The sequence below is a fragment of the Nansenia antarctica genome, assembly GCF_963989245.1.
Source record: "Nansenia antarctica genome assembly, chromosome: 2".
NCBI lineage: Eukaryota > Metazoa > Chordata > Actinopteri > Argentiniformes > Microstomatidae > Nansenia > Nansenia antarctica.
In genome coordinates this window covers 38,482,631-38,494,813 of record NC_137675.1, presented here as the reverse complement: position 1 = coordinate 38,494,813, position 12,183 = coordinate 38,482,631, and the positions used below count along the sequence as shown (strand labels likewise).

At 49.2% G+C, this 12,183-nt stretch overlaps 1 protein-coding gene across 1 annotated transcript; it reads right to left on the bottom strand.

Moving 5' to 3' along the window:
• Positions 1 to 6,904: 6,904 nt before the first annotated feature.
• On the bottom strand, positions 6,905 to 9,324 carry LOC308150158 (C-reactive protein-like; the record flags this gene model as incomplete). The annotated part of the gene is made up of 4 exons (XM_080523019.1): positions 6,905 to 6,928; positions 7,279 to 7,784; positions 9,028 to 9,100; positions 9,277 to 9,324. 4 exons carry the CDS (start codon positions 9,322 to 9,324, stop codon positions 6,905 to 6,907), a joined length of 651 nt encoding a protein of 216 aa, XP_080379145.1.
• Positions 9,325 to 12,183: the final 2,859 nt, after the last annotated feature.

The window sequence follows — 12,183 nt, the reverse complement described above, 5'->3', positions numbered from 1 at the left end:
TAGTAGTAAGGCTTTCCCGTGTCAGACTTGTACTCCTGCCACGGGCACTTAGACAACATTTGCTCAGCAGGAGATTTCAGGTCGTCTGGTTTCTCCCCTGAGGCCTGTTTAGTCTCTGTGTTGTAGAAGTAGGTCTTCCCATCCAGAGACTTATGCTCTGTCCACAGAGACTTCTTCTTTGGTTGGTCATCCGGTGGTGAACCAGTTGGGGTACTAACTGTTCCAGGTGCACTGGCAGCAATAGATTCCACTCCAGGCGGTCCGGTTGGTTGGTTTGCTTCTTCGGTTCGGACATGGAGGGATGACGTAGCTCTCCCGTCTCTATCTCTCCCCTCGGTAGCGCCTTGGAGGGCCCACCCAAGCGCAGTCTTAACAGCCATCGGGCAGCCTCGTGGTCCTCTCAGCGGAGGACGGAGCGACACGATCAGGTCAGCGTTGTCCGAGCCGATGAGAAGGGTTGGCTCCGCTCCTTCTATCGGGTGTAGGTCTACTCTCCGTAGGTGGGGATATCTTGCGCGTAACCTCTCCAGGGGGTAGTCGTAGCGGGAGAGCGCTAGCTGGTCGGCGGTGAAGACATTTTGAAGCCGATGTCTATCCGACGGCCGCCCCGCCGGGGAGATAGAGAAGTTGATTCTCGCCCCGGTGACCTCTTTAAGGTCGCGACGTATCGTGCGCAGAGTCAGCTTCTCCGCAGTCCCTTGGAGCCCCAACTGGCGCACTGCCCCCTGGAGAAGGATGGTCCGTTCCGACCCGTCGTCTAGAACGGCATACGTGTCGTACACAGCGTTGTTGTGGTGAAGTCGGACCTTCACCACCTTCAGTAGAACCTTGGAGCCGCTGCTCTGTGGCGAGTCTAGGTAGTAGACAGGGGTTTCCTCTTCCGGTACGCGACCGGACCTAGGGCTTCTGTTGCCCTCCGTGGACCTGGCGAGGGAGACCTCGTGTAGAATGTTGAGGTGGACCTCCTCACAGCGATTGCACTTTCTCCTCAAGGTGCAGTTCTTAGCCAGATGGTCGCGCCCACAGTTCCAGCACCTCTGGTTCTCCTCGAGCCACCTCTGCTTGTCCTCGGTACTCAGGTTGTTGAAGTCACTGCACTCATTGAACCAGTGCTCGCTGGTGCAGTACGGACATGGCGGTGGACCTCTCCGTCCCTTTTGAGGGGGTTGAGAGGAATCCTTTCCCTCAGGTCGGGCTTTCCTCTCTCTCCGAGGCTCCTCCTCCGTGTGCAGCACTCCTACTGGGCGTCCTCTGTTCGAGCTCGGCCGGTCCCAGCGGTCTCCCTTCTCCCTCTCCTTCTTCGGCTCAGCGTAACCCATGGCGTCTACGTTGGTGTCATGCACTTCCTCCAGTAGGAACTCCGCGAAGGCAGCCATGCTCAGACCCAACTTCCCGGGGTTACGAACGCGCTGCTGTCGCCGGAACCTCTCCTGCCGGAAGCGTGGGATCTTGCGGAGCAGCCGCTCTACGTTGGAGGTGCTGTTGATCTCGCTGGCGCCAGCTGGGCCCTGCGTCTTCAGCATTCCAACCAAGGTGTGCACGCGGAGCGCGAAGTCATCCAGCGCCCGGTCATCCTTGATGGGGGCCTGCTGTTCGAGGGCTTGCAGTTCAGCAAGGGCGTGGTTCCAGGGACGACCGTAGCGGGCATCCAAGTCAGCGAGCGCTCTGGTGTAAGGTGTCGGTGCGGAGGCATGGGCCAGTACCATGTTGTGGGCTCTGGGGTTCCTCACATGCTGAAGGAGAATCGCATATTTGTAGGACTCTGAGCAGGAGTTGTCCAAGAGCGTGTCTAGGCAGATGCGTAGCTCCACATACTGGCTCCTGTCCTCGTCCTTGAAGAAGGGGAACTTGGGTCCCTCCACCTGGGGGAACATCCTGTAGTGGATCATCGGTGCTGGAGTGACGGTCTGGGTGTCCGGCCTGCATGCATTTTGGTGCACTGGAGGACCTAGGGGTGTGCTACGCTCTTGGGGGATGGCTCCCCTCCCGGGCAGCGACGCTGGCTCCCTCTGGGCCGCATAGCGGTCGGGTCCCTGGTCCTCTTCCTTCCAGGTGGTCAGCTGGGCCTGCAGTTGGACAGTCATGGCGGGGGTCATGGAGCCATCGGCGGGGGGTTCAGGAGATGGCACTCGAGAGGGCCGTGCGGATGATGCTCTGGAGCTACGGGCCGACGGAGTTCTGCTGATGCACACGTCGCGCATGGTCTGCATCATTTCCTCCATCTTCTCTGCGTGCAGTTGCTCTCTCGCCATCTGCCTCTCCGCCGCGCGTTCCGCCCCCTCCATCTGGAGGCGCTCGCGCTCGTACTGGATGCGTTCCCTCTCTGACGCCCCCTCCATCTGGAGGCGTTCACGTTCTAGCGCCTCCTGGCGCTGCCTCTCCGCCGCGCGTTCCGCTCCGTTCATCTGGAGGCGTTCGCGTTCGCGTTCACGCTCGAACTGGAGTCGTTCCCGCTCTAACGCCGTCTCGGCCTGTTGGCGCTCCCGCTCTAACGCCATCTCGGCCTGTTGGCGCATACATTCGGACAGCGCGGCACTACTCCCTCTGGAGTGCAGGCTATCCGCCCCAGAGGCAGAACTGCCCACGGAAGCCCTGGACCGGTAGGAAGCCACTGAGCGGCAGGAGCCAGGTCTCGAGCGCGCCGTACTGGGAGGCAGATCGTTAAGGCTGAGGCCCTCCCTCTTCCGCCCGCAGGCGCTGTCGGACCGGGCCTCTCCTTCCTGTTCTTCCGTTTCCACGGCAAAACCCTGCGGTTCTGCCATCTCATCCTCAGGCTGGTGCTCTTCGAGGGCTGTCTCAGTGCTAGCCACCCGCGCGCCGGCGGACACCTCGGCCTCTCCGACCACTGTATCCCGTGGAGTGCGCTCCTCGCTACCACTCAGTGAGCTTTCGAGCTCAAGCTCATACTCCTGTAACCTCGGAGGCAACCGCGGGACTCTCTGTGGTCGTGGCTCTGGCTCAGGGGGCGGAGAAGGGGGGGTAACTGTCTGGTCTGGTTGGCTGCGCTCAGCCATGCTATCACTACACTACCTATCCGGCTCGAAGGACCAATTGTAACCAGGGAGTAGCTGAAAAGGACTGTATAATTTAGGAAGGGGCTGGTTATCTAACTAATGGAGCTAAATAGGCAGTGTAGGAGGATACAGGCAGGGGGCGCCAGCAAACCGTTAGACTAGCAGTTAATATCGTTAGCATTAGCATGGGAACTAGCATTAGCATTAGCCTTTAGCATTCAAACAACTAGCATTAGCATTGGAACTACAAACAACTAACACACGGTATTACATATGAACAACACATTTATTACACAAATGGTATCTGTCTATATCTCCCAAAAATATATCCTCCCTCCCAGCCGGCCACACACGCACTCAATCACTCACTGACAGTCTCGGGCCTGAACAGGCTTATAGTCCAGGGCTGTGGTGCGCGTTGAGGCCTGGTTGGATGGCATGTGCGTCGATGAAGTTAGCCGACGAAAGGGCGGGTGACGTAGCAACGCGGAGGGAAAGGGCCGTCTTCGTGGTCCACCATGAGGTGAAGGGCCCAAGTCCGGTGGTCCGCGTCGAAGCTCCGCTGGAGTCAGTGTTCGGTCGCAGTCCGCTCGTGGAGGCGACGATTATGTCCAGCTGGCGTCTCGCTTGGTCCAACGTTGAACAGCCGGCTGCTGGCAAGGCGGTCCAACGGGAACACAACTAAACGGGCTACAGTGGTACACTCAATAATCGCTTTCCTGGCGTCTTCAGTTGCTGCACGGTGTGCGGGCTGCTGAATCCGCCATCTTAGATCGGCTTCTCGTTACTATCTCTCGTTCTGCTTCTCTCTCGTTCTGCTTCTCTCGCACACTGACTCGCGGACTACATCCGTTTCTTATATATACACCACCGAACGTAGCATCCGGGTCACGGACACACCCCGGATACTACGTCATCAAACATATGCATAAACATTACAAGAATAATACATACACTTCACGAAACGTATATTAATAATATAGAAAATAACAAAGTAAACAACTGGGGCAGAAGGGCTGATTTCGGGGAAACTAAAACTGGCTCTAAAACTGTGGGCCTTCACAACAATTATTATTATTATTATTATTATTATTATTATTATTATTATAATAACTAGCTAGCTAGTGTTTTCCACCATAAACCATTTCCTGAAGCCACAACCATCTCCCACTACTGAAGCTACAGAGCAGCGATGCAGATCCAAGTACAACAACATTCGATCTCTGATGCCCAGCTCCTCCTCTCTGTCTCCCTCTGCTACCAACCCCTCGCCTGGGAGTTTGCCATCCCTCCCATGCTTCACAGAGGTTCAGCAGAGCCACATTATTGAAATCCTTAGAGGTATGAAATCATGCACTTGCGCCCTGGACCCCATTCCCACTGCTCTGCTCGAGTCATACATCCCCAATCTCAGCCCATTCATTACTCAAGCTGTTAACCTCTCCCTTCGAACTGGTCATGTCTCACCTGCTCTCAAAGTCTCTGTCATCCGCCCCTTTTTCAAGAAGCCCACCCTGGACCCGGAGGTTCTAGCCAACGATAGGCCTGTCTCCAACCTTGCCTTCCTGTCCAAGGTGCTAGAGAAGGAAGTTGCTTTCCCTAGGTTTGACCCTCACCTGACCTTCAGTGACCATATAAAACACCTGTGCAAAACCTCCTATCATCTCAGAAATATTTCCAAACTCTGTCCCACTCTAACCCTGTCAGATGCAGAGAAACTTGTCCATGCCTTTATCTCCTCAAGACTGGACTACTGCAATGCGCTCTTCATCGGGATTTCTGGCAAAAGCATACAGAAGCTGCAATGCATCCAGAACAGCGCGGCCAGGATCCTGATGAGAGTCCGCAAATACGAGCACATAACCCCCACATAACCCCCATTCTACACTCACTACATTGGCTCCCTTATTCAAAAAGGCCTTTGACTGTTGAACTGTCTTCATTCTTGTGATTTATTTTGTGTTTTTTTTGTTAAAGTTAAATGTTTTTAACTTATTATGTTTCAGGCTGTTTTTTTGTTTTTACTCTGTAGCACTCTGTAGCCTGCTGTGTACCCAGGCTTGAGACAGGGTTTTATATTGTAGTAATATTAATGTAACTTAATTTACGTTAAATTTACAGAAGATTCCTTGTTTGTAGCGCCTCTAAGTTGTAATGAGATCTGCCCCAATTACTGCACCCTGACAATATTTTAGTTTAGAATAAGGTTGGTAATTTAATGTCAAACTAGATGTATTCCTCTATTTCAGAGACCCGCACTAGTTAAGGCACTAGGTGGGCCAAATGCTACACCTGTTTAGTCTTCTACAAATAATTTACAATTCAAACAGTGCAGTTTTACATTTGTTAACTTAATGTTTTCCTTTTGAACCATTTATCTAGGAATCAAGGTAAGGCAAATACATTACAAAAAAGAAACAATACAAGAAAAAAGAAACAATATTACAGGGGGGTAGGTGCGGAAACGTGACCATAGCTCAGCCTAAGAAGGTCTGATCGACTAGGGGTCGATATCTACTGTTCAGGAGACTCAGGTGCGTAAAAAACCCTCTGGTCTCATGTCTCTATCACAACCACAGCCCGACCTACGAGCGAATCATACGAAGGGGAGCAAGATATGGCAGGGGACTTTTTCTGGCTAAACTCCGGTTTTGAAGAAAAGCAGTCCATACCTTTAAGAGGTGATAACCACTAATAAGCTGCCAAACCAAAAGGTATATCATATCAAAACATAATCTAGGGATGTAAAGGAATAAAAAAAATCACATCTAGAATTTGCCCACCCAGATGGTAATGAAAAATGGTTTGGCCCAAGGACTATCTCGACTTTGTCGCTTTTATCACGTCACGCGCGATATCAACCAATGAAAATGCGTGGGGCATCAACCAATGAAAATGCGTGGAGCATCAACCAAAGAAAATGCGAGACACGCCCCCATATTTGCATACAGATCTGATAATCGGGGAAAGAATGAAAGAATGAATGTGGAAAAGAAAGAATGAATGTGGAAAACAATGTGGAAAAGAATGTGGAAAAGAAAGAATGAATGTGGAAAACAATGTGGAAAACAAAGAATGAATGTGGAAAACAATGTGGAAAACAAAGAATGAATGTGGAAAACAAAGAATGAATGCGTAAAAGAATAAATAAATATAGAAATGTATTTCGTTATTACTGTGTGTATTCATTCATTTATTTATTCATACACTCATTTATTCATCTATATATTTATTGTTAATTTTGACAGACTTGGTCCTCCATACTTGTACAGACCTCAGCCCTGTACACGCAGGGCTGAGGTCTTCTCCCCAGCTTCTGATCTGCTATGGCAGACAGAGGGCGGTGGCACTCCCGCTCTCGAAGCAGCGGCTTTCTCATTGGTTTCGCAAAGCTCTCAGTCTCTTTCAGCCCGTGCCTGAAACTCTAGTCCCTCCAAAATGCACTGAATCAATACAAGGCAGACCATGGACTCAGACTAATCACACAAGGAGCAGCGTACGTAAATAAAAACAATACCATGTTCATGTTTATTGTTTCAAAGGTTCCTAAGATGAGTAAACATCTGAGTGCTGGAAACATTTAATCTACAGTTTCTCTCACTTGCACGCATGCACGGACACACAAACACACACACACACACACACACACACACACACACACACACACACACACATACACAGAGGACTTATCCCAGGGCACCAGATGGCCAGTCTGCTACTGGACTCCAATCTCTCATTCGACCGCCACATCAGCAACACAATCAGTCTCATTCTTCCACCTCTGCTATAATTGCCAAATCTGGCCCTCCCTTTCTAGCCCTACTTCAGAAACACTCAACCACTCCTTCACATCCTCTAGCCTGGACTACTGCAGCTCAGTTCTTTCGGTATCACCGCCTGCTCCCCTCAATAAACTACAGAGGGTCACAGATATTCCACATCAGTGCTCAAACATGGTCTTCTACTAAGAGCATGAGAAAGAGCTCTGAAATGTCTCACACAAACATACATAAATATCCACACAGACACTATGTGTTGAGATGGTTGTAAAATGGTTTATTACTGTACATTCAAAGTACAACAATAACAACCAAACGTTGATGTCAGTGGACAATGACTAACCCTACAGCTCATCAGTGACCTCTATGACCTGCCCATGAACCTTCATATCGATTGCGTCCCAATCTAAACTTCTTCTTCTTTTTGTCCAATCTAAAACATTCCCTCTGTCGACCTGCTGCCCGCAAGTCATTGCGTCAATCACATTGACATCGAGCACATAGTCCCACATGTTGACATCTGTGATCTCACCAACAAAACTCTGCTTGGCATCAAAGTCACCCAGAAATGAGTCTGGGTCTTGCCCGAGGATTACTCTGCCTTCCGGTCGTATTCTGTGGCCAAGCTTAAAGGTCTTCCGGATGCTTCTCTTACCATCCTCATATAATGCGACAAGGCCGGAACTGGAGTCCCAGGTGACACACAGGTGGGTCTGGAAGATGCCCAGCTCAGGGAGCTGGAAGTGGACGCCCTTACTGTTATCACCGAGGTACAATGACACGGTTCCGTTCAGCTCTCTCCACACATTCAGCTCGTCAGCTTCGGGGGTGCGGTAGGCGAAGAGGATGATCTCACGCTCGCCTTTCAGCTCAGTGGCCAGACGCATGCACAGGGTGAAGGCGGTCAGGGACAGGGGCTTCTTTGGGAACAGTTCTACATAGCTGGTGTCAGTCTCCTCTGGGAACACCACCGCTGTCCTTACCATTCCCCCTTAAAAGATAGAGAAAAAGTAATGAGCAATCAGGGTCACCCTGCCTCCAAAATGCCTCTTCCCACTGCCCTGCCAATATCCTGCCTTTCAAAATCGTTCCATTCCTTTTTCAAGCTTTATATTAAGCTCAAATTAGGTATTTACATACTGTACTAGGGTTATGGGTTTGACTAACAGTGTTGTTGTGGTTTTATATCAATTTATACTGGGAAATGGAAGTGTCTCTACAGTTTGGTGAATCTAGCACTCAAGGAAGGTCCATTTCCTTCCTGTAAGGGATGGGCCAAGATCTGTGGCGCAGTGAATAATTCTGACTGTGGACAGGGCCCATAACTTGTGTAATCACAGATTTGTATAATATGATTGGTTCCCAAGAATAGTGACCTCATGACCAAGGACAGGTCTATAAATATGAGTCCCGCCCAATGTTCGGGGCTTTTTGCTTTTTGTCTGCTACTTTCTCTCTGCGCTCATGTGACTTTGCTTAATAAAAGGCCTCTTTGGAGACAATTGATTTAAGCTCTTTGTGCTTTATAAGTTTTGCTCAATCTAATTTATTAAGAATCGATAAAATCCACGACAGTGTCCAATGCCATACCAACTATCTCTCTACCACATGTTTGCACATTGGTATGCAGACCGTTGGTCTACCACTGTCACACCATCATCGGTCTTCCAGTGCCAACAGTGTGACACCTCCCTTCACAGTGCCAACTATCAGTCTACCATTGGAATACCGACCGCTACCTTTGGCAGACTGACTGTTGGCGTCCTTAGCATACTATACTGACAGTCTGCACTTTTCCGCTCCATAGTATTAGAGTCAATGAAAACTGAATTTAGATATCATGATTTTGACATTTGATAACAAGTATTTTGAATTTCACCTTTATCATAATTTGATCTACATCTACATGTACAGCTGATATGAAGTTTCTAATCAGTAATATCATAAAAACTGATATCAAGGTCTTTTTAAACTACATTTACATACAATACTTTCCTTTATGACATCATTGATTCAGTTCTCAGGAGCTATACACATCTGACCCCATGCCCACTGTACTTCTACTCTGAATAATCACTTTAAATAATCACTTAAATGGTCAAGTTAAGATACAAAAAACTTGCTGTAGAATATTCAGAGTTGTTGGGTATATTTTGAATAGTTTAGCATTGTTTTGCTGAAGCCAAATTGACCTTTAGTCTCACAGATAAACACGTTCTAACACAGTACAACACCTGCAGAAGCTGAGGAGAAGATCAGACCCAGTAAGAGGAGATATGGCAGCAGCCCCATCTTGTCCTTGAGAGCCTGCAAAACATGGGACAATAAACAATACACATGGAGCCACAAAAGTAAATATATAACACCACTGTTTAAAACAACATTTGTCATAGTAAATACAACAAACATGGTAGTCACTGTCTGTTACAATAATAATTAAAGGCGTGTGAAAAGAAGAGGTGAAAGTCGTTATGTCTACTCACCATGTTCAGAACATTGCATGGAATGCAAATTGATTCTGATATCCTCATCCAAACCCCAAGCCTTCCCACAACACAGTGATAAGACTATGACCCAACTGAACTAGAGTTCAGCCAATCACACACACACCCCACACACACACCCATGCAGATACACACCCACACACACACACACACACACACACACACACACACACACACACACACACACACACAAACACACACACACACACACACCCATGCAGATACATTGTGTATTACACGTCTGTTACCCTTTTTGCTTTGGAGAGGAGTAGAGTCAGTATGGAGCTATTATAGTGCCAGCACAAACTGAATTGTATTTGACAGATCTGAATTGTATTTGACAGATTGAATTGAATATGAGCACAAATTGAATTGTATTTGACAGATCTGAATTGTATTTGACAGATCTGAATTGTATTTGACATATTTAATTGAATATGAGCACAAACTGAATTGTATTTGACAGATTGAATTGTATTTGACAGATCTGAATTGTATTTGACAGATCTGAATTGTATTTGACAGATTGAATTGTATTTGACAGATTTAATTGAATATGAGCACAATCTGAATTGTATTTGACATATTGAATTGTATTCAATTCAATTGTCATTATTTCAATTCAGTTTTCAATTCATCAGATTCAATCCAACTCCCATGTGAATGACAAATGACAAATGAGCTTTAGAAGCTGAGTTTAGGCTGTTACGTATACCTTGTGTATAATCTATCTCCTCACACTGCTACCAAGATGAAAGAGTACAAAAGTACAGTTATCTTTACTTTCCATCAGATAATGCTGTTGTTTGGGAAGTGAAGGACAAGAAATTACTTATTGCCAAAGCGAAGGTGAGTGCTAATTAACTTTACCTAAACGTTACCGGTGGTTCTATGGGTGGTCAGTGTAGCGTAGTGTGGCTAACAGTAGTGACACGGCACGGCAGTAACATTTTGGTGCAGATAATACAGAATATTGTGATATAAATGTAATACACACATTTTCCCAATGTCAGGTAAACCATTCTTACACGTTAAACGACCCACCATTGCGAGTCTGGGTTGCTGTGGATTAGGTTGTATTGGTGCGATTTGGCCTCTGCATTGTATGACAGGGTTAGGAGAATGTGCTGGCATGTAATGTAGGTGCCATATTCTATTCCTTTAATGTCTGGGTAACCCTGGATTGATCTGACTGTAAACCAGGTAGGAAAGTGTCATGAACACAGAAGAGATGAAGACTGTCAGAGATGTGCAGGGATCCATCCTCCTCCACACTGTGTAGCACATCATAATAAATATGTGTTAGGGACAGGGTCAGGGTCCATCCTCCTCCAGACTGTGTAGCACATCATACAGAATTTAGTAATTTAGCCCACAGATCCACAGATCCACCAGCCCACAGATCCACCAGCCCACAGATCCACAGATCCACCAGCCCCACAGATCCACCAACCCCACAGATCCACCAGCCCCACAGATCAACCAGCCCCACAGATCCACAGATCCACCAGCCCACAGATCCACGAGCCCATAGATCCACCAGCCCACAGATACACCAGCCCCACAGCCCACAGATCCACCAGCCCACAGATCCACCAGCCCCACAGCCCACAGATACACAGATACACCAACCCCACAGATCAACCAACCCCACAGATCAACCAACCCCACAGATCAACCAGCCCACAGATCAACCAACCCCACAGATCAACCAACCCCACAGATCAACCAACCCCACAGATCAACCAACCCCACAGATCAACCAGCCCACAGATCCACCAGCCCCACAGCTCCACCAGCCCCACAGCCACAGATCCACCAACCCACACAGCCACCAGCCCACAGATCCACCAGCCCCACAGATCCACCAACCCCACAGATCCACCAGCCCCACAGCCCCACAGCCCACAGATCCACCAGCCCCACAGCCCCACAGCCCACAGATCCACCAGCCCCACAGATCCACCAGCCCACAGATCCACCAGCCCCACAGATCCACCAGCCCACAGATCCACCAGCCCCACAGATCCACCAGCCCACAGATACACCAGCCCACAGATACACCAGCCCACAGATACACCAGCCCACAGATACACCAGCCCACAGATACACCAGCCCACAGATACACCAGCCCACAGATCCACCAGCCCACAGCCCACAGATCCACCAGCCCCACATATCCACCAGCCCACAGATCCACCAACCCACAGATCCACCAGCCCACAGATCCACCAGCCCACAGATCCACCAACCCCACAGATCCACCAACCCCACAGATCCACCAGCCCACAGATCCACCAGCCCACAGATCCACCAGCCCCACAGCCCACAGATCCACCAGCCCCACAGCCCACAGATCCACCAGCCCACAGATCCACCAGCCCCACAGATCCACCAGCCCCACATATCCACCAGCCCACAGATCCACCAGCCCCACAGATCCACCAGCCCACAGATCCACCAGCCCCACAGATCCACCAGCCCCACAGATCCACCAGCCCCACAGATCCACCAGCCCCACAGATCCACAGTCCACAAATCCACCAGCCCCACAGATCCACCAGCCCCACAGCCCACAGATCCACCAACCCACAGATCCACAGTCCACAGATCCACCAGCCCCACAGATCCACCAGCCCCACAGATCCACCAGCCCACAGATCCACCAGCTCCACAGCCCACAGAGCCCCAGATATGTATAAAAAGAAAAGTTAAAGAATGAAGACTCATCAATCCCCTCTCCCCTCTATGAACAGATGAACTGTCTCCCCCAGGGCAGGGTCTGGGTCTGCAGGTACAACACTGTTAAAGAACCTGTAATCAAAGCCATTATGACACTGATTGATCACTTCCGAAGTCACAAATGACACATACATGTTTTGTTTT